This window comes from Neophocaena asiaeorientalis, unplaced genomic scaffold, assembly GCF_003031525.2.
Source record: "Neophocaena asiaeorientalis asiaeorientalis breed wild unplaced genomic scaffold, Neophocaena_asiaeorientalis_V1.1 scaffold648, whole genome shotgun sequence".
In the NCBI taxonomy this organism is placed as follows: Eukaryota; Metazoa; Chordata; class Mammalia; order Artiodactyla; family Phocoenidae; genus Neophocaena; species Neophocaena asiaeorientalis.
In genome coordinates, this window is record NW_020172781.1 from 3605124 (window position 1) to 3626948 (window position 21825).

A 21825-nucleotide genomic window follows, 5' to 3' on the forward strand; every position below is an offset into this window, starting at 1 on the left:
GGGCCTCTCACTGTCGTGGCCTCTCCTGTCGCGGATCACAGGCTCCGGACGCGCAGGCTCAGCGGCCATGGCTCACGGGCTCCGTGGCATGTGGGATCTTCCTGGACCGGGGCACGAACCCGTGTCCCCTGCATCGGCAGGCGGACTCTCAACCACTGCACCACCAGGGAAGCCCCCGCATGTGTCTTTTTGAATTATGGTTTTCTCTGGGTATATGCCCAGTAGTGGGATTGCTGGGTCATATGGTAATTCTATTTTTAGTTTTTTAAGGAACCTCCATACTGTTCTCCATAGTGGCTGTATCAATTTGCATTCCCACCAACAGTGCAAGAGGATCCCCTTTTCTTCACACCCTCTCCAGCATTTGTTGTTTGTAGATTTTCTGATGATGCCCATTCTAACTGGTGTGAGGTGATACCTCATTGTAGTTTTGATTTGCATTTCTCTAATAATTAGTGATGTTGAGCAGCTTTTCATGTGTCCCTTGGCCATCTGTATGTCTTCTTTGGAGAAATGTCTATTTAGGTCTTCTGCCCTTTTTTGATTGGGTTGTTTCTTTTTTAATATTGAGCTGCATGAGCTGTTTATATATTTTGGAGATTAATCCTTTGTCCGTTGATTCATTTGCAAATATTTCCTCCCATTCTGAGAGTTGTCTTTTCGTCTTGTTTGTAATTTCCTTTGCTTGGTCACTTGAGTTATTGAAGCAGTATCACAGAGTGATTAAACGTGCAAACTTTGAGGCCAGACTTCTTGGATTTGAATCCCAGCTCAATCACTTAGAGGGTGTGAAACTTAGGCAAATGACTTCACCTCTCTTCGTGCCTCAGTTTCCTCATCTGTGAAACGGGGATAAGAACAGTAGCTGTCCCATAGGAGTGCTGTAATGACTACACTAATGCATGTGAAGGGCCCAGTACATGGTAAATGCTTAATAACTATTAGCTAATAACTATTATCCTGTTAAGTCCTTGTAATAACTCCAATTCACAAGTGAGACTCTAAGAGGTCACTTGACTTGCCCATGATTATGTAGCTAAGTAGCTGACCTGAGACTTGAACCTGATACCAAGGTTCATGCTGTACTGCCCCCCATTGTAGAACTCATCACACTGGTTGTAGTAACTGTTTACTTGTCAGTCTCTCCCTCTAGACTGGGAGGTCGCTGCTGTTGCCCCAGTCCAAGGACACAGTTGAGACCCTAATTAAATGAATTAATGATGCTAAGCATCTCAGACAAGTTATTCAGATGATGGAAGTGGTGGTCATAGCACCCCTCTAGCGTGCTTGGAAAACAGCTTCGGTGCCTTCTGCATAGCGCAGGCCACATACCCCTCTGCTCTGCTTCCATAGAACCTGTACCCCTCCCCTGATCATGGCAAAAATAATAACGAACGATAATTGAGCACTTAATTGAGACTTGGGGTTAGTCTCTTGGCAGACAAATATTTATTGGTCCAGGAACTGGATGAACTCTTAGCTGGGAAAAACCACAGTAGAAGTAGCAGGCAGAATGCCCCAGATAAGCTTTCCCCTAAGCAAGCCCTGTCCTTGGCTAGGCAGCCTCCCCCAGTCTCCCTCCAATCCCCGCATCAGCAGCTGGCCCCAATATTGAGGTGTGTGCCTGCCAGCTCCCTGTTTCAAGGAAACAGAGCACCAGAGACCTTAGTGGCTTCAACATGAGTGTAAACATCACCAGCTGCCAGAGAAGATGACGTCAAATCCAGGCCTGGCTGGCCATGGCCTTGGGGAGACTCCCTGCACAGAGAAGCCAGATGCCCTGGGGTTCACTGTGAGAGGACGCACAAGCTGGGAACTGCCAGCTCAGCACCTTGAAAACACATTTGATGGTTCCATCCATTCTCAAGGGCCCCATGACTTGAAATATTTTTCTTTCCAAACCTACTGAAGTCAGAAATTATTAGCTCTTTTTTTTTTTCTTGCTAATCCTTATTCAGAGCATCAGATTAGCATGAGCTTGACAGGGTGACCTCTCGGAGTTGGTGTCATTCTACTTAAAGCAAAGTCTGTATGGCTTTGAGGTTAAAAGAACTGGCTTGAGTCCCACACTGCCTGAGTCCACAACTTGCCTAATGCTTTGTGATCTTGGGCAATTTCCTTCACAACTTTGAGTCTCAGTTTCCTTATCTGAAAAATGGGGAGAATAGTATCTAGCTCACAGGATCATGGTTGGGATTAATGTATATTCAGTGAGGTCCTATCATGTGCCAAGTGGTCACACCAGCGAACAAAATATAGTCCCTGCCCCCATGGTATGTGGTGAGGAAAGGCAGACAATAAACCAATAAATATTTAATACAGCAGATGGTGGCAAGTGCCACAAAGATAGATAAGGCGCAGTAAGGAGGATAGAGTGTCAGGGCGGGGAGGAGCTATTTCACTTCAGGGTGGTCTGGGAAGGCCTTTCTGATAAGAGATGGCTTCTAAGCAGAGTCCTGAGTGAAATAAGGAAGAATTCATGTGGCTACGGGGTCGGGAGGGAACTCTTCTAGACAGAGATATGAGCATGTGCAAAGGTCCTGAGGCAGGGGCATGCCTGGCATGTTCAAGGAAAGGCAAGAAGGCCAATGTAGCTGGAGTGAAGTGGGCAAGGGAGCAGGTAGACTACATGATGTCAGAGAGGTGGCTGGGGGCAAGGTGTGTAGGACCTGGCAGCCCACTGTCAGGACTTTGGCATTTACTCTGAGATGGGAACCACTGAGGATTTTGAGCAGAGGAAGAAGATGATCTGACAGGTTTTCCCCTGGCTGCCACGTAAGAATAGGCTGTAGAAGGGCCAGGTAGCAGGGAGACCAGTTAGGAAGCTGTTGCAATTGCCCAGGTGAGAGATAACACCTTTGATTAAATTCGTAGCAGTAGGTGGTAAGTAGCTGTCAGATTCTGGATAGAAAATTGTGTGTGAGTGTGTGTGTGGGTGTGTGTGTGCGTGTGCGTGTGCGTGTGTGTGTGTGTGTGTGTGTGCGTGTGCGTGTGCGTGTGTGTGTGTGTGTGTGAGAGAGAGAGAGAAAGAGAGAGAGAGATCAAAGGTGATTCCAAGGTGTTAAACTTGAGGAATGGAGTGCCCATTTACTGAGGTGGAGAAGACAATTTATGTAAAGTGTTTAGCAGAGATGAGGGCATGAAATAAGTGCTTAGTAAATATTAGCTATTTGTTGTATTGATGATTTTGGTTTCCTGGGCTGTCTAAACTCAGTCACCCAAAGCTTTGCAAATGCTGAGCATACCTGGCAATAACATCATAGGCATGCCTGAGAATGTACTGTGGGCCAAGCATACGACAGACAGAATCTTTACCTAGCACTACCACCCTGCAAGATGTATGAAAGTCCTATGAGACAATAAACATTTGTTGAATTTTTAACATATCCTAGGCATTGGGCATTTTTCACTTAATCCTGTCTCTTAACACTGAATTGTAAATTGCATGAGAGAGATCTTATAGCTCTTGCACACTACTGTGTACACCTGGCACATAGTAGTCACCGTAGTTAATATTTATTAAATGAACCATCTTATTATGGATAGAGGGTGAGTAACTTCCCCAGGTGGGGCTGTGTCTTAAATTATTGTTTGTCAGATAAAGGGATGAATAAGTGCATATTACATTCCCATTTTAGAGAAGAGGAACAGTTGGGGGCAGACCAGATTTGAACCCAGGATTTCCTGATCCTTGAGCTTGGACCCTTTCCATGGCTACACTGTGGGGCTTCACAGCCCCTCTGGCTGTGTTTGAGGATGCCTAGGGATTTGACAATCCTAATTTCACCATAACATGCAAAAACCCAGGCTACTCAGAGAAAGAAAGATCAGATTGTGAAGCTCTAGTAATGTGATCCTAAATTTTTGTTTTCATGAAACTGCAGGACCTTAAAGCATTCGTTTTATCTAACTTGCTCAAGGTCATACAGGCTGTGAGGGATGCAAACAAAATGTGAATCCAGTCTTACCACGCCAGAGTCCCTGTTTATTCCTCTAAGTAGAGGTTCTTAACCTGGGGCACAGGACTCTTAGGGGGTGTCCGGATGTACTTTATAGTACCTTCTTCCCCCAACATTGTGTGCTTAAACTGTGTGTGCTTAGGAGCAGCTGCATTTTTTGTGAGGAAAGGATTCATAGCTTTCATTATATCCTTAAAGGAACCTATGGTCAAAAAGTTTATTTTCATTTTATCTTATGTATCTATTTTTTAACTTTTATTTTTAAAACTGTTTTTAGATGAGTAGAAGGAAGAAAAATGACAGGAGGGGTGGGAAAGAATTGTAGAGATAAAATATAACAGATGCCAATTGTTTCCCGTTGCTATTCATTCATTCAACAAATTTGTGTAGAGCACCTGTTACTTGCCAGGTACGATTCCAGAGTCTGGGGATGCTGCAGTGGCAAAATCTTTTGACTCCCCTGATAGAACATAAACTCTGTGATGCCGACAAAATATTGTAATAATGATGATGACAATTATTATGCCCTGGTGCCATGAAAAAAATAGCGTAGAGTCAAAGGATAGGGAGGAGGGGAAATGGCATTTTAGACAGAGTGGTTTGTCCTCGGAACCTCCTGTTGCTGTGTACGGACTTCAACGAAGGGAGCGACCCCGGATGCCAGGGTGTCCTCCACAAACCTTTCTTTTGCGCTTAACCTCACCAGGGTGCCGACCTTAGGGAGCAGGGAGTGCACGCAGGAGTGCAGAGCGCATGCTCCCTCTAGCTCTGCGGCCCCGAGGTTTCAGGTTAGGATTCTGCGCGCCGGGAGGACAGTGCGCAGGTTCCTCGGGTTAAAAGGCGCCGCCCAATAGGAACTTCCTTTTGAGGTTCTGGCCCCGCCCCCACAGCCAACTTTTCTGTTTCCGCTTCCGGCGCTGCGGCCGTTCTAGTCGAAGATGGCGACGGCAGCTGTAGCCAGGGTTTCTGGGCTGCTAGGTCGTTCCCGGCTGCTGAGCCGGCCTATGTCGAGTGGCGCCCACGGCGAGGAGGGCTCAGGTACTGAGACTGGGTGCGCAGGGCGGGCCTCGGCCCCACTGGAGAGAAGAGCGGCGGGATTGTGACCTTGGCTTGAGGCCTTGGGGGAGGGAGAGGAGACCCGGGCGTATTACCGCCAGGCCTGAGCGTCGTGCCCCCTCTGCAGCTCGCATGTGGAAGTCCCTCACCTACTTAGTGGCGCTTCCCGGGGTGGGAGTGAGCATGCTGAACGTGTTCCTGAAGTCGCGCCACGGAGAGGAGGAGAGACCCGAGTTCGTCGCCTACCCCCATCTCCGCATCAGGTCCAAGGTACCCCTTGTAGTCTGTTCGAGTGTCTCTTCGCTTTTCATTCCAAATGCCAAGTTCTTCATTCTCTAAAAGCGTGGGTGCCGTGCGTGTAGTTTCTCATTTAATTTTCTCACTTTATTTTCTCCGGTCATATCTCACTTTCTTCTTCAAGGTCGTACAATAAGTGGCCTTCAGTTTTCCTTTCTCTGAGTCATCCCACCTTTTGCCTTCTGATACTGTTCTGAAACAGTTGTCGGTGGTACAAAACCTGGAGATTTGGGAAACTCCCTTAGACTGGCGAAGTCGGAAGGCGGTTCACCTTTCTAAAACCTGGGCATCTGGAAGCTACTAGCTGCATAATGAAGAGATTGACAGCTTCTGTTCACCTTTGTGCTAGTTATCATCCCAACTATGTCATCCTTTGGCTATTGATGCAGATATATTATAAAATTATTACCTCACTTAGCCCAGGTAGGACTGGAAAATTAAGCAGGATCCTTAGATCCAGAAAGAATTTTTGAGTCTGAGTGCCACTCCCACCCTTGTACAACAGAATTAGAAGCCGTGCAGTAAGGTTTCTTAACCTCAGTACTATTGACATTGGGGGCTGGATAATTCTCTTTGGGGTGAGGAGGGGCTGTCCTGTGAGTTATAGGATGTTTAGCAGCATCTCTGACCTCTAACCACTAGGTGCTAGTAGTATACGCTTCTCTCCCCAAGATGTCTCCATATACTGGCTTACGTCCCCACAGGGGCAGAATCATCCTGGGCTGGAAATCACTGCCCTAGAGCAATGCTTTTCGAAAGTAGCATGCAAAATAACTGAGGGTATGTTGCAGTTTCCAATCCAGAGATTTGTTTCAGGTCCAGAAATCTGCATTTAAGTAAGCATCTCTGCCCCCATACCCACCTCTACCACTTTGATGCACGTGGTGGGAGGATTGCACTTTCAGAAACACAGCACTGATGTACAGTTACCAGCGAGAGGCTTTTGAGTAACGAACTTGAGCTTGCTTTTCATACTGTCTACTTTACGGGCTCCCCTGGAATTTATAAGAGCTCCCTTAAATTATGGGAGGGCTGAAATATGCCAGTAGTTAAAGGACTAATTTCCATTTTGTTTTTATGTATTATCTGTTACTCACCTTACTTTAGGCAGTTCATGGTAGTGTTGTTTCTGAACTATTTTCTGGAATTGCTTAATTGACATCTTCACTCCACAGCCCTTTCCCTGGGGAGATGGTAATCATACCCTATTCCATAACCCTCACGTGAATCCGCTTCCAACTGGCTATGAAGACGAATAAAGAGAACCTGGGCCACTACCCAGTGGGGACCACAGCACTGGTTTGGACCATTACTCTGCACACATGGACCAGAAAAGTGTTCGAGACCTTAAGCTCACCTTCTTGTATCCAGTGATGACCATTATACTTGATGACCATTATACTGATCTTCCGTCCCTTTGCTTATGGCAGGAGATGGCTTAAATAAATAATTTAGTCATGAGCTGAGAGTTGCATTCTTTGGTGGTGTTTTTCCCTCAGAAATTAACATTGATGTTATTTCTATTTCTGCAGTGAAGGTCTGCGGCTGCTGTTTACGGAGTTTCAGGTCCAATTCAGGCCTCCAAATAACAATGTTTGTAACAGACCTGGCATTGGTTTCTTGTGCCTGGGGTGGGTAAAGCAGATACCACAAGTCAAGCTAATTAAGGGTCAAAACTGGGTCCTGGCAGACTTCAGGTGGCAAAGACACCAGCATTTGCTGAAGAATTCTCCCTATAGTCAGATAATTTTCTCCAAAGATGTCAAGTTCTCATCTTGGGTCATCTCTCAGCTCCCTTAAGGCTGGAAGGGTCAGAAACTTTTGGAGAAATAAAGGCAGTGTGACACATTTCTGCATATAGAACTGGCTTTATTTGTTTCTGGAATTAAAACCTTCCTGTAGCCATAGGAATTAGGAGAGATCACCATTAAAGAGCAATTAAGATTTCCTCTTCAAAATTTAAAACCTTTTAAGTAGTTGAGATAGTGGGAGCCATTTTATGGGCAGGATAAAGTCAAAATAGCATGAGGAACAATCAGGAAAAAATTATTCCCTCAGTAGCAATTATAATAACATTTGTTTTATTCTCAAGGCTCAACCAGACAGTTCTGTGGTAAGATTCAAGAGCCTATAAGGTTTTACTGGCTTGTGGGCAGGCTTATTTCAGGACAGTTATACTTAACTGCAGCTTGCTGCCTGGACTCCCTCAACTGGGTTCCAGATATCTTTTGTATAATGGACCTTAACCTGTCAAAATATAAATGCAGAATGTATTGTAATGACATGAAGGACTGGTCACATTAAATATGAAGTTATTAATTGGTAAAGTGGAGAAGAGATAATAGGATCTAGGACTTCTGTAAATCAAGTTTCATACTATATGGGCACATAAAAAAAATTGAACCACATTACTCAAGATATGCAATTGTGGAGACTATATGACATTCTGAAGTGTGTAAGTGCTCACCTGATCCTTTTTTGGGGTGCCATTATATAAACATTTTAAGATATCCGTGTAGCTGACTGTGGAAATTTTAGAAATCAGTGGTTTCCATTTGCTATACGATACTACCTAGCTTAGATAAATCTTCATTTTAAAATGATAAAAAACTCCCCCCAGTGTATATATGGGATGTGTGGGGTTACAGGGTGGTAGTTCCATAAAGTGCACTGAGTTTCAGGGGCAAATAATGATAGAAACTAAATGTTACAATTTGTTCCATCTTCATGATTACAGGCATTACAGGGCAGGGTGGGTAAAGCAGGCAAATAAAGTGAACTCTTTCTCCCCCCATTTAACCAGATGCAGCATTTTGGCACTTTTATGATATACAGGTTGACTTAATTCATTTACTTAAGTTGAAAGCTGGCAACAGCAAATCTTTGCAATTTAGGATCCTCCTGCATAGCCACTCCAAGGATCTTAATTGCTGAACTACACCATGAACTCTGAAATGGTGTTCACAGTGTTCTTGAAGCTTTCACCTCTTAACATGAGATCTGACACCTCTTCTTAAGGTAGGGAACTCTTAAAAGCTGTCTCCCAAGCATTGATCGAAACTGTTGTGCTGGGAACCCTTTCCAAAGCATTATCTCCGTGAGAGAAAAGAGAGATCCTAACCAGTTGCTTCCATGAACAGTAACCCCAGTACAGTGTACAAGTAATGCCCTTCGAAGCATAACTCAGGCAACCTTGATCATCCTGACAAGCTTATCAGCATTTACATACTAGATACATTTAAAACCGATCCCAGACCAAGTATTGCAACCATAATCCCATTATTTAGCACATTGAGTTCCTGCTGATGCCAAAGCCTGAAATTTCAAAGCAAAGAGTGATTTTTTTCATCATCTTTTACAAATGAGAGAAAAATATCAAGGAGGACAGGAAACTCCTCTCTCCTAAATTCATCAAATTGATGCTATCTTCACAGCTTTAACTGACACTATCCAGAGTCCTCAATTTCCTGATCTGAGGAGTCCATTTTCAAGGTGACTGTCAAGGTCAAGAAGAGCTTTCAGGCTTTTCTTTGCCGTGGCCCATGAACTCCAGTCCTTCAATAGGAATCTCCTTCTCCTTTATTGCTTTCTGATGGAAGAAAACACATGATAAAGGTCCACATGGAGCCTGAGGACCAAACTTTATAAATATGATGGTACAAAAGTAAATCCGACTGGACCATAAGGACTACCAAACATGATTCAAACCCCATGCTTTTTAACATAAGATTACAAAGAAATTAACTGTAAAACCAGAGAGATTGGAAAGAGTTAACATCAAAATTCAGAAGTGGAATTTAAACAGTATCACCACTCTTGTGACAGAGACAAGTTCAAATCAGTCCCAGGACTTACTGGTTATATAACTTTGATCAAGCCTAACTTCCCTATCTATATTGGGTAAAGACAGCAGCTCCACCTGGAATTACTGAGGATGTTTTTTAAGTTAACTAATTGGGAGTGCCTTGCCCAGGGCTGTGATTACGATTCAGATCAGTTTCACATTCACTGGGCTGGAATGAAGATGTTCTGGCTAGTCAAGAGAGAATAAAATAGGCCAATGAAGGGAATATAACAAAAGGAGATCCTCCATAATGTCTAACAGGCCAGAGAGGCTAACACCCCTCCTTGTCCCTCAGCAATATTGGAAAAGTGCACCACCGCAAAATCCAAGGAAACTTGATTCTAGTGAACTTCGACTAATCACTTCCTATTTCTGGGCGTGAGTGTTCCATGCATAAAATACAAATAACTATACCCACTTTGCAAGTTCAGGTTGAGCACCAAATGAACCAAAGAATGTTACTGGGCTCCGTAAAAAGTAAAGTGCTGCAAAAATATTTAACTTTGTCATTCGGAGAGATACCAGGCAGCCTTGGTGACGGTAGGGGAGAGAACTACTGTCACTGGTCTCATCGAGGCTTTTCTTCACCCTGCCAGTCCCAACGCCCTCAAGATACGATGCGTGAGGCCAGGAACACCGTAGAGAGAAGCCGGTGCCTGGGGTAGAGGCGAGAGGACCCGGGCCTCAGCTCACCTGAACACACTGCTGGTAGCGCTTGAAGAGGTCGGTGCACGGGTCCCCGGAGCAGTCCCCCTTGAGGAATTTCTCGGCAAACCAGCGATTGAAGCACTGGTCGTACTCACGCTTCATGTCGGTGCAAGCCTCCCCCACACTGTTCATGGCGTCGGCGGTGGCGGCGCTCTCGGATGTCATCACTTTTAAGCGCGTCGCTAGGCTTTACGAGAGGACGCACTACGGAGGCCGAGAAGGAGAGAAATGTGGACGCGGAGAGTGTGGCTGGGCCTTCGAGCGTCGGCGGGCGGGCGCCGGGGCTTCCCCTCCAAGGCCGATCCTCAGGTAGAGGCCGGGGCGTCTAGGCGGGTGCCGAAGCGGGGCGGGAGGCGGAGCAGGCCCCACCTGTGACCCAAGCCCTCCGCCTCATCCTCCCCCAGGGAAGCCGCCGGGTCACGGCCGAGCTGATCGAGCACCTGGAGCGGCTAGCGCTTGTGGACTTCGGCAGCCAAGAGGCCGTGGCACGGCTGGAGAAAGCCATCGCCTTCGCCGACCGGCTTCGCGCCGTGGACACGGACGGGGTGGAGCCCATGGAGTCAGTTCTGGAGGACAGGTAAGCTCGCGACTACGGCCTCGAAGCCTTGCCTGCGGCGCCTTCGCTCCCAGTTAAGATGAAGATTAGTGTCTCATTTCACAGAAGCGAGATGCGAGAACTTGCCCACGGTCACCCCGCGGGTGCTTTCACTCTTTCCCTTGTTCATTATGGATCCTGCCCCTCCCTTGTAGAATCCTCGATGGCTCCCAGTGTAACTAGGAACAAAATCCGAACTGCTAAGCTTCACTTTCGAGGCCCAAATTCCTAGAGTCCCTCCCTACCGCACCGAAGTACTGCTTTTATCATTCCAACCACATTGGCTTCTTTACCGTTTTTCCAACACAGCCAGATTCGTTGCTCCTCTAGGATCTTTGCATTAACTCCTTAATCCTGTCTGGTTTTCTTTTTTTGGCCGTGCGGCATGCGGGATTGTAGTTCCCGGACGAGGGATCGAACCCTCGATCCCTTCAGTGGAAGCGCGGAGTCTTAACCACTGGACCACCAGGGGAGTCCCAGGGTTTTCTTCTAATATTTTTATTGATAATCTTATTTTTGTTGATTTGTAATGTTTCTTGTTAATAGAATGTGAGCTCATGTCTGATTTCCTAGCTGCTGAATTCCTGTCTCAAAAATTTTAAATGTACGTATTTTCTGACCTAGTGGTTCCCTATGGAAATATCTGTGAAAGTGCATCAAGATGTGTTCACAAGCGCCCAGGGTATGCAAATCTGTTTATAATACAAAACAACAGAAAAGAAACAAACCCCAGAAACATTCTAAGTGTCCTTCATGGCTAAATACATCATCATAGTACACTGGAATATTTGGCAGTTAAAAATAATGAAATAACTATATGCTGATATGGAAGGGTCTCCAAGATATACTTAATAAAAAAGGCAAAGTTCATGACATCGTGTATGGTATTATCGATACTTTATGTGTAATCTATTTTATATACTCTGGTGTATGCATTAAGTTTTGTTTTGTTCCCTGAAAGGGCATGCAAGAAACTATTAACGATGGTTAGTGTTAAAGAAGATGGGAATGCAGAGGGAAGTTTTTTTGTTTGTTTGTTTTTTGGCTGTGTTGGGTCTGTGTTGCTGAGTGCCGGCTTTCTCTAGTTGTGGCAAGCGGGGTCTACTCTTCGTTGCACTGCGTGGCTTATTGTCGTGGCTTCTCTTGTTGCGGAGCACGGGCTGTAGGCGCGTGGGCTTCAGTAGTTGTGGCACGCGGGCTCAGTAGTTGTGGCACATGGGCTTAGGTGCTCCGTGGCATGTGGGACCTTCCTGGGCCAGGGCTCAAACCTGTGTCCCCTGCATTGGCAGGCGGATTCTTAACCACTGCGCCACCAGGGAAGCCTAGAGGGAAGTTTTAACTTTTCATTTTATACCTAGGGCCCAAAACACAAATGCCTAAGGGGGCAGAGTAATAACCCAAGTAGTGAAGTAGTGTAATGAAACAGGGAGGGGTGGGTCTTTGACAAAGCAGCTTATGAACACTAAAAGGGTGCAGCCTCTACCCACCTCTACCAATTTTTGCCAAATCTTAATACATTTTTTTTTTGCCAAATCTTAATACATTTTAAAAGAAAATGATCTTTTTTGAAAAGCAGACTTGTTTGCTGTTTGGGACTGCAGCTTCTTAGAAAGGATGGGTATGTAGCCTATAAAGATATGGGTAGTCTACAACTCTGTCCTAGCCTTTTTCTGATGGAATTTTTAAAAATAAACTCCTGGTACAGGTGGGAGAAAGAAAGCTGCCATTAGTCAATGCCGGTAGGGAGAGCCACACTTATCTGCAACCATAACCTTCATGTAAAGTGCTTGCTAGCCTCATGGTCTCACTCCAGTCTTTTTTTTTTTTTTTTTTTTTTGCGGTACACGGGCCTCTCACCGTTGTGGCCTCTCCCGTTGCAGAGCACAGGCTCCTGACACACAGGCTCAGCAGCCATGGCTCACGGGCCCAGCCGCACCACAGCATGTGGGATCTTCCCAGAATGGGGCACGAACCCCTGTCCCCTGCATCAGCAGGCGGACTCTCAACCACTGTGCCACCAGGGAAGCCCTCACTCCAGTCTTTGATTCCTTCAAATCCTCTATTTTGTAATCTTGATGCTTAGGTCTAGGGAGGTTAACCAATTTGCCCAAAGTTACAGTGTTTCAAAACAGAAATCTGATGTCATTCTCCTCCCCAAGCCCTTCAGGTGGCTTCCTAGTGCTCTTTAGGATAAAAAGGAAAGCTTCACCATAGCCTGTGGGGCATCATTTAACCAAGCTTCTGCCCACTTCTTCAAGACATTGCTTTCCCAGAGCTCTCCATTCTTTCCCCTTGTTAGAATTCTGGGCTCTTGCCTTTACCCCCATCTCAGCCCATGCATTCCTTTTTTTTTTGGCCTCACTGTGTGGCATGCAGGATCTTAGTTTCCTGACTAGGGATCAAACTCGTATTCCCTGCAGTGGACTGCCAGGGAAGTCCCCACATTGCTTTTTTTTTTTGCCTACTTAATTTCCTTTCTTCAGATTTCAACTGCCACTTCCTCAAGGAAGTTTTCATTCTTCTGTATTGAGTCAGATTCTCTTTCAGAACCTGTGGCTCTCATGGTATTCAAAAGAGCTGTAATTTTACATGTATTCATACATGTATTTAATTGATATTTGATTCTCTGCCCCTCTCCTACTGCTCGTCCACCTCACAGGAAGCATGTCTGTTATTGCTCATCTTCATCTAGCACTGAGCAGACACTCAGTAAATGTTTGTTGAATGTTCTTTATTATCTATGGGAAAGGTGGGAATAGAGTGCAAAGAGCAGTCAGAATTTCCCAAGGCATCTAGAGGGTAACTATAAAGAAATGCAACTATTACTCAGGGAAGAGTTTGTGGAAAAGATGAAGAGGGATTTGGTTCTGGTAACTGGAATAGTGACTTAGTATTCAGTGATTTGCAATCTTGCCATAAATTAGGAAACCAGTTTGGGGTAATGATTCCATTTTAGATGTGACATTTGTAGGATTTTCATGTTTTGAATGTACTGCCTTCACTGACATTTGAAATGGAACCCAGTTAAGTGAAGACAAGTGTTAAATGGTTTTAGGTGATAGCCACACTAGCTGTAAGGGTCCTGACTGGCTAACAGAAATCTCTTGGCCCATTAATAACCTATCATTTGTTTTGAGCTAAAAAGCATTAGCATGCTTATGTACCAGGCACTAAGATTTTATATGCGTTATATCTCAGTAATCACATATAATCCCGAAAGGCAAATATTAGTATCTCTTTCATAGATGAAGAAACCAAGGCTCAGAAAGATTATGTAACCTGTGCCAAAGTTTCACAGGTATTACGAGGAGAATCCAGGACTTGGAACTCAGAGCTTCTCTCAAATACTGCTCTAGATATGCCCTCTAAAGTCAGCCCCAGGAATTCCCCGGCAGTCCAGTGGTTAGGACTCGGTGCTTTCACTGCTGGGGCCCGGGTTCAATCCCTGGTCGGGGAACTAAGATCCCACCAGCCTCGTGGCGCAGCCAAAAAAATCAATCAATCAATCAATAATAAAATCAGCCCCTAGAAACTTTATCCTTTTTCATCTCAGATCCAGAGACTGACTCAGGTGACATCTCTGACTGTAGCCAAATAACTTCAATGCTTAGGATGTCCCTCAGAGCCTTATTTGCCAAATCGATTAGCTCTCATTTCAGTCCGCGTGAAACTAGAAATAAATTAAAAGGCTTGTAGATGGAAGTAGAATGGTGCCCAGAGAAACAACTCCTGGCAGCCTGATAGCAGGGAAGAGGCAGAAAGAAACTAATACAACAGCAGAACTGTTCCATTGGTCAGCCCAAGGGCCAACAGAGGCACTTCTTCTGCCATGCTGCCATAGTGTTTTCCATGAAATTAAATGCATTTCCCTCAATTACTGGTTTAAGTGCCTTGTCTGTGAGCTTTAGAGGGCAGGGATTTCTAATTCACAGTCAAAAGTTTTCGCAACCGGGGTCTTTCATCTGATTGAGGACACAGAAAGATCAATGGACTCTTTTTTCAAGTCTCCCAAGGATGGTACATAACTAACACTGTAGCCCAGATGCATAGAAGTTGTCCTACGTATCTGGACTAAATGCTCTTATAATAGAACCCAGACTGAGAAAGATGAGGTGAGGTAGACATTCAGTCAGTCATAATTGATAGGCACTTAAAGAGCTCATCTGGTCTTGTTTGGTGTTTTATGCATGATTCCAAGGTCAAGAAAAGTTAAGCGACTTGCCAAGTGAGGGGTCTGCTTGGTGTGCCACCCTCAGAGACCCTGTGTTCAGTAGCCTATGTTTAAGAAAATAGGGAGGTGTGGATTTATTCTACAAACAGCTCCACCTTAAATAGTAATTAGGTGGAAATGTGTGATATTTAAAGAGGTGAGTTTTGTCTTTCTGGAAATGTCACTTAAGAGGAAACCCAATTACCAAATGAGTGAACAAATCAATTGCTACCTACTGTTGGGAAGCAGTAGCTTTTAACCACCTCTTGGCAGTAGTATAGTCTTTTTTGTCAAAATCTCCAAGCGCCCAGGAACAATTAGCAGCCTCCAGTCCCTATGGACTGGGAGGGTTGTGAGTGATTATAGCAGGTTAAGTGCATAGGTATTCTCTGAATGAGTAGTGGGGACTGAGGTGTACCCGGGGTGTACAAACTCTTTTTGAAAAAAGAGCAGGTGCTATTCAGCGCCCACCTCCTGTTGCCCTAAGAATGCAAGCCCAGCATTACCAGACCTTCTTTTTAAACATCATTTCATTTAATTGTCCCAGCAATTCTCTGAAGCATTTTACAAACAAGGAAACTGATACATGGAAAGGATAAGTAACTTGCATACAGGCCACGTGCAGCTCTGGGGTTTGAATTCTGCAGTGATTCAGGAGCCCAGTCTCTTAGCCGTTTTGGTATATTGCCCAACAGAAATATAAACCCCAGAAAGTCCAATGGTCACCTTTGCAGATTACTTTTATTTTTGTTCTCCAAGTTTCCTTGAATGAGTATGAGTGCATAATCCTTGTATGGTAAAAAAAAAAAAATTCTAGTGCAACCTTCACTTTTTTTGGCAAGAAGCTTAAGGTCTTAGAAAGATCATACTTGTTCAAGGTGACGCATTAAGACAGTGCCAGTCCTGGAATAGAGTCCAGCTTTCCACTCTTTGTACCATGAATAAGTGTTTATCGTGTCTTGCCCAGGGCTGGGTGCCCCAAAGAAATAGAAGAACCAATCCTTTCCTAAAAGAATCTTATCATTACAACTTGGCCTTCTATGCAGCCTTTACCCAGATGTTCATGTCACACCCTTGTGCCATTGTCCCATTAGGTTTAGCCTGCAGTCTGTGTCTGGCTCAGAGCAGAAAGAGCTTGGCTGCTACCCTCTTAGTGATTGAGCAGACTGCTTATTTTTCAGCCCAGGTATCTGGAAGCCAACTCAAACCTCTTGTCATGCACTTTTAAACCTTAAAACAGTAGTGTGGGACTTCCCTGGTAGCACAGTGGTTGGGAATCCACCTGCCAATGCAGGGGACACGGGTTCAACCCCTGGTCCGGGAGGATCCCACATGCTGCGGAGCAGCTGGGCTCGGGCGCCACAGCTATGGAGCCTGCGCTCTGCAGCCCATGAGCCACGGCTACTGAGCCCACATGCCACAACTAAAGCCCACGCGCGCCTAGAGCCTGTGCTCCGCAACAAGAGGAGCCCCCACTCGCTGCAACTAGAGAAAGCCTGCACGCAGCAATGAAGACCCAACGCAGCCGAAATTAAAAATAAATAAATTAAAAAAAAAAAAAAACTGTTTGGTTTCACTAGTTTGCCATCTGGATAGTTTAATGAAACCACTAAGCCTCAAAAACAGTGTGAGATTCTTGAGCTATGTTCGTGGTACATCTTGGAGGGCAGGTACTTTTACATCCACAAAGGTGGTTGCGATGAAAAAAGCACTCATCTTAGGGGTACCAGAACCGGGCTCGGATCCCAGTCCTGTCACTTAGCAGCTTAAGTTATTTATAACCAACCTTGAGCAAGTTTCTGCACCTTGCTCATTTCCCATCACCCCCCCAATCCAGCTGTTTCTTTTTTTTTTTAAGTGTATACATATTTTTAAAATATTTTTTAAAAAATTATTATTTATTTATTTTTGGCTGTGTTGGGTCTTCGTTTCTGTGCGAGGGCTTTCTCTAGTTGCGGCAAGCGGGGGCCACTCTTCATCGCGGTGCACGGGCCTCTCACTATCGCGGCCTCTCTTGTTGCAGAGCACAGGCTCCAGACGCACAGGCTCAGTAGTTGTGGCTCACGGGCCTAGTTGCTCTGCGGCATGTGGGATCTTCCCAGACCGGGGCTCGAACCTGTGTCCCCTGCATTCGCAGGCAGATTCCCAACCACTGTGCCAGCAGGGAAGCCCTAAAGTGTATACATATTTTTAAAATATTTATTTATTTGGCTATGCCGGGTCTTACATGGGATCTTCATTGCTGTGTGCAGGATCTTTAGTTGTGGCATGGGGGCTCTTTTTTTTTTTTTAATTAACTTATTTATTTTTTCTGCATTGGTCTTTGTTGCTGCGCGTGGGCTTCCTCTAGTTGCACTGAGGAGCTACTCTTCCTTGTGGTGCGTGAGCTTCTCATTGCAGTGGCTTGTCTTGTTGCGGAGCACAGGCTCAGTATTATGGTACACAGCTTAGTTGCTATGCAGCACGTGGGATCTTCCCCGACCAGGGCTCGAACCCGTGTCCCCTGCATTGGCAGGCAGATTTTTAACCACTGTGCCACCAGGGAAGCCCGGCATGGAAGCTCTTAGTTGCAGCATGTGGGAGCTAGTTCCCTGACCAGGAATTGAACCTGGGCCCCCTGCATTGGCAGCACGGAGCCTTAACCACTGGACCAGCGGGGAAGTCCCAACCCAGCTGTTCCTTGACCATGGTTAAGGAGTGACATCACCTGTTCTGAGGACCTGTCCCTCACCCAGGCTGGGTTAGGTCCCCCTATCTAGTCCCTTGGCAAGCATTGCTCACCTCTGTTAGATTTAATATATTATACTGTAATTGCCTTCTTACCTATCTCCGCCAAAAGCAACTTACCCATAGTAATCATAAAATATATTAAACATATCAATCCTGAGGAATAATTACCACTTACCTCACAGGGTTCTTGGGAGAATCTATAAATGGTAGGCTGTTATTTGGTCTACTGTTGACTACAACTCCTCCATCTTTGAGCACTGACTATAACTCAAGAATATGCTGCTCCCTTGTTCTCCCGTACTTGACCCTCTCTACCCATGCCCTAGAAGCCATGTTCTGAGAAGGTAACCTTAAACTTCTGGTTTTGTAGATGTCTGTACTTGAGATCCGACAATGTGGTAGAAGGCAACTGTGCTGAAGAACTACTACAAAACTCCCATCACGTTGTGGAGGAGTATTTTGTGGCTCCCCCAGGTATGTGTTGCCCAAAATGGCTTAACAGACTGTCCCACAGTAAACTAAGAATGCAGTAGGAACTGTGAGGCCCAGATTTGCTATGTGAAAGCACTTTGACAAGTATAAAGTGGCAAAAGGGTGAAGGAAGTCAAAAGGTAAAAACTTCCAGTTATAAGTTAAATAAGTCCTGGGGATATAATGTACAGCATGGTGACTCTAGGATGTTAACTAATCTTATCATGGTAATCATTTTGCAATATATACATGTATCAAATCATTGTGTTACACACCTTAAACTTATACAATGTATGTCAATTATCTCAATAAAACTGGAAATAAGAAAAACACATGGAGATTACTCCTTTCTGCTTGTGGACGCCGCCGAGTAAGCATCGTTGACGTCTCCCCCCCGACTCTCCACTGCCGTCACGTCTAAGTCAGAGTCACCCAAAGAGCCCGAACAGCTGCGGAAGCTCTTCATCGGAGGTTTGAGCTTTGAAACAACCGATGGAGTCTGAGGAGCCATTTTGAGCAGTGGGGAACGCTCACAGATTGTGTGGTAATGAGGGATCCAAACACCAAACGCTCCAGAGGCTTCAGGTTTGTCACATATGCCACTGTGGAGGAGGTGGATGTGGCCATGAATGCAAGGCCACACAAGGTGGATGGAAGAGTTGTGGAACCAAAGAGGGCCGTCTCAAGAGAAGATTCTCAAAGACCTGGTGCCCACTTAACTGTGAAAAAGATTTTTGTTGGTGGCATTAAAGAAGACAGTGAAGAACATCATCTAAGAGATTATTTTGAACAGTATGGGAAAATTGAAGTGATTGAAATCATGACTGATTGAGGCAGTGGCAAAAGAGCAGCTTTGCTTTCGTAACCTTTGATGACTATGACTCCGTAGACAAGACTGTCATTCAGAAATACCACACTGAATGGCCACAACTGTGAAGTAAGGAAAGCCCTATCTCAGCAAGAGATGGCTAGTGCCTCATCCAGCCAAAGAGGTCGAAGTGGTTCTGGAAGCTTTGGTGGTGGTCATGGAGGTGGTTTTGGTGGGAATGACAACTTTGGTCGTGGAGGAAACTTCAGTGGTCAAGGTGGCTTTGGTGGCAGCCACGGTGTTGGTGGATATGGTGGCAGTGGGGATGGCTATGATGGATTTGGTAATGATGGAAGCAATTTTGGAGGTGGTGGAAGCTACAATGATTTTGGCAGTTACAACAATTAGTCTTCAAATTTTGGACCCATGAAAGGAGGAAACTTTGGAGGCAGAAGTTCTGGCCCCTATGGTGGTGGAGGCCAATACTTTGCCAAACCCCGAAACCAAGGTGGCTATGGTGGTTCCAGCAGCAGCAGTAGCTATGGCAGTGGCAGAAGGTTTTGATTACTGCCAGGAAACAAAGCTTAGCAGGAGAGGAGAGCCAGAGAAGTGACAGGGAAGCTACAGGTTACAACAGATTTGTGAACTCAGCCAAGCACAGTGGTGGCAGGGCCTAGCTGCTACAAAGAAGACATGTTTTAGACAATACTCATGTGTATGGGCAAAAAACCCTCAAGGACTGTATTTGTGACTAATTGTATAACAGGTTATTTTAGTTTCTGCTCTGTGGAAAGTGTAAAGCATTCCAACAAAGGGTTTTAATGTAGATTTTTTTTTTTTTTGCACCCATGCTGTTGATTGCTAAGTGTAATAGTCTGATCATGACGCTGAATAAACGTGTCTTTTTTTAAAATGTGCTGTATAAAGTTAGTCTACCCTGAAGCCATTTTGGTAAACTACCCCAACAGTGTGAAGTTAGTATTCCTTCAGGGTGATGCCAGGTTCCATTCAAAATTTATTTACAGCCTGCTTTGGTGGAGAAGCTGCTGTCTTCTGAAACCCTGGTGTAGCTGAGCTGACAGTTACTGCGTTGTGACCTGGAGTTCACCGTGAAGAGGGTCGCCCAAGCCAGGTCACGGAGTTTTTTGATGATTAATATGATTGCTGGCACATCCTATGCAATGTATCTAAATTGGACTATGGTACCAGATATAGATGGGAATGAAGCTTGTGTGTCATCCATTATCATGTGTAATAAATAAGCAATTGAATACCCTCTTGAAAAAAAATAATACATGTATTAATAACAACAAAAAACAAAGTATATACAGGTGGTGACACTAAGGTGGCAGTAGATTCCAGGGGTCACATTCACCTCTAGGGGCCAGGTGTTAACAGGAATGAGCAAAACAAAAACAGGACCGAGGCAGGGAGAGCTGTGTAGAGTGGCAAATCTGGAGCTCAAGCTATGCCTAAAGGGGCAGCTGGCATGCGCTGCTTCTCATTTAGCGCCAGGCAGGAATGGGAGCCCATTTTCCCAGAGAACCTGGACATCTGGCATTTTGTGTGCTATTTCCCAAATTTTAAGTGTTAATTCAAGATTTTAAAAAATACCATGAAAATAAAACATACCTGCTGCAAGCCAGGTGCATCCTGTGACCAATCTGCAACCCCTAGTGTGGAGATTTGCATCTTTAAACCTCACTGTAACTATTTTAAAACTCTGGGCCAATGATAAAACCCAGAACCTTGGGTAGCTGAACTGCAGATAGGTGAGCCCTCAGAGCTGCTGCACCCCTCTGGACATTGGGGAATGGGACTAGCCTAAGCACTCCAGGTAGATGGCTTTCCAAGTGCCAGCTTCAAGTTCAGGAGATGTCCCTCAGTGGAGAACCATCGTGAGCAGCCTCCAGAGACAAACATCAGTCCTCTGGCTCAGGGAATACCTCTTTGATCGAGACCAACCAATTAAAGAAAAGCTCTGGTTGAAGGAAGGATGGGAAGGAAAGCTAAAAAAATTTTGAGCTCGGGCTTCCCTGGCGGCGCAGTGGTTGAGAGTCCACCTGCCGATGCAGGGGACACGGGTTCGTGCCCCAGTCCGGGAAGATCCCACATGCCGCGGAGCGGCTGGGCCCGTGAGCCATGGCCGCTGAGCCTGCAAGCCATGGCCGCTGAGCCTGCGCGTCCGGAGCCTGTGCTCCGCAACGGGAGAGGCCGCAACAGTGAGAGACCCGCGTACCGCAAAAAAAAAAAAAATTTTTTTGAGCTCATGCCTCTGATTAACTGAACCACCTCAGTTAACTGTGGAGAGAAGTAAGATTTTATAATCTCTCAATCTCAGCGTCTGATAGTTGTTGCTGTTTCAGCAGACACATCCATTGATCACATATGCTGTTTCTCAAATAGAACCTTGTGTCAGACTTTGCTTCTTGGGAAAAACTGAGTTCACAGTCATAGTCTCTCCTTCCTCTCCCATATGCATATAAATGTCTAATTAACCTGTCTCTGCTACTTACTGAAAAGTGTGCATTGATTAGGCTTCACTTATAACTGGTTCTTTCAGATACTCATAGTTAGAAAAACTGTAATAGCTACACTTATTTCCACTGCTTATTTTTCATGACAAACCAGTTAGCTCAGTGTAGAGCCAGTTGGAAAGCAGGCTCAACTATAACATTCCTTTTTGTTATTGTTTTCAAACAGGTAATATCTCTTGGCCAAAGCTGGATGAAAAAGAGCCCTTCTCACACTGCTGAGTAGCTATTCTGGGAAGGGGTGCCCTCTAAAAACGTGGAAGTGCAACGACTATTTTGTTACGAACACTAATGTTCCCACTTCCTTCAGTCACCTGAAAAAAGTGATGGTTAAGTATCTCTTAGTAACTAACTCTTTTGAAGACAGAACTGGGAAAGATCTAGCCAAAATAAGACAAATAGTCCCTGATGCCAACGGAAGTAGAAGGTATGGCCAGTTTCCAAGGAAATGGATCAAGTGTACTCACAGGCTGTTCTGTATGGAAGATTTTATCCCCTCCCCAAAAGACTGTCTACCAAACTGCATTTAAGTGAATTTTTCTATTTATGTAACTGTTAGACATTGCATCTGATCACTATGTGACAACCTGAGTTGTCCTTTTCAGTTGCTGCT

The 21825-nt window shown here is 45.1% G+C and overlaps 3 protein-coding genes and 1 pseudogene across 6 annotated transcripts; 3 read left to right on the plus strand and 1 right to left on the minus strand.

Annotated features, from left to right (window-relative positions):
- Positions 1 to 4854: 4854 nt before the first annotated feature.
- Positions 4855 to 6778, plus strand: COX6A1 (cytochrome c oxidase subunit 6A1). The gene is made up of 3 exons (XM_024741402.1): positions 4855 to 4997; positions 5143 to 5285; positions 6488 to 6778. The coding sequence occupies exons 1-3, from the start codon at positions 4898 to 4900 to the stop codon at positions 6569 to 6571; spliced, it is 327 nt and encodes a 108-aa protein (XP_024597170.1). The 5' UTR covers positions 4855 to 4897; the 3' UTR covers positions 6572 to 6778.
- A 1239-nt stretch (positions 6779 to 8017) lies between these two features.
- TRIAP1 (TP53 regulated inhibitor of apoptosis 1) lies at positions 8018 to 10063 on the minus strand. Its single transcript, XM_024741403.1, has 2 exons — positions 9850 to 10063; positions 8018 to 8901 (listed from the first exon to the last, which is right to left on the minus strand). The coding sequence occupies exons 1-2, from the start codon at positions 10027 to 10029 to the stop codon at positions 8818 to 8820; spliced, it is 264 nt and encodes an 87-aa protein (XP_024597171.1). The 5' UTR covers positions 10030 to 10063; the 3' UTR covers positions 8018 to 8817.
- GATC (glutamyl-tRNA amidotransferase subunit C) lies at positions 10007 to 21770 on the plus strand. 4 transcript variants are annotated; one of them, XM_024741400.1, is made up of 4 exons: positions 10007 to 10173; positions 10269 to 10441; positions 17770 to 17873; positions 21382 to 21770. In XM_024741400.1, the coding sequence occupies exons 1-4, from the start codon at positions 10093 to 10095 to the stop codon at positions 21432 to 21434; spliced, it is 411 nt and encodes a 136-aa protein (XP_024597168.1). In that variant the 5' UTR covers positions 10007 to 10092; the 3' UTR covers positions 21435 to 21770. The 4 variants fall into 4 exon arrangements, with proteins under 4 accessions (XP_024597168.1, XP_024597169.1, XP_024597167.1 ...); XM_024741401.1 differs by lacking the exon at positions 21382 to 21770 and adding an exon at positions 19704 to 20755 and having other exon boundaries at positions 10042 to 10173; XM_024741399.1 differs by lacking the exon at positions 21382 to 21770 and adding an exon at positions 18196 to 19365 and having other exon boundaries at positions 10042 to 10173.
- LOC112397339 (heterogeneous nuclear ribonucleoprotein A1-like) lies at positions 18275 to 19365 on the plus strand (annotated as a pseudogene).
- Positions 21771 to 21825: the final 55 nt, after the last annotated feature.

Coding starts and splice junctions, on each gene's coding strand:
- GATC (XM_024741399.1), top strand. CDS start 10,093: ATGTGGACGCGGAGAGTGTGGCTGGGCCTTCGAGCGTCGGCGGGCGGG. Junction 10,174..10,268: donor CCTCCAAGGCCGATCCTCAG/GTAGAGGCCGGG, acceptor ATCCTCCCCCAG/GGAAGCCGCCGGGTCACGGC. Junction 10,442..17,769: donor GAGTCAGTTCTGGAGGACAG/GTAAGCTCGCGA, acceptor CTGGTTTTGTAG/ATGTCTGTACTTGAGATCCG.
- COX6A1 (XM_024741402.1), top strand. CDS start 4,898: ATGGCGACGGCAGCTGTAGCCAGGGTTTCTGGGCTGCTAGGTCGTTCC. Junction 4,998..5,142: donor CCACGGCGAGGAGGGCTCAG/GTACTGAGACTG, acceptor CCCCCTCTGCAG/CTCGCATGTGGAAGTCCCTC. Junction 5,286..6,487: donor ATCTCCGCATCAGGTCCAAG/GTACCCCTTGTA, acceptor TTCACTCCACAG/CCCTTTCCCTGGGGAGATGG.
- TRIAP1 (XM_024741403.1), bottom strand. CDS start 10,029: ATGACATCCGAGAGCGCCGCCACCGCCGACGCCATGAACAGTGTGGGG. Junction 8,902..9,849: donor GCTACCAGCAGTGTGTTCAG/GTGAGCTGAGGC, acceptor TTCTTCCATCAG/AAAGCAATAAAGGAGAAGGA.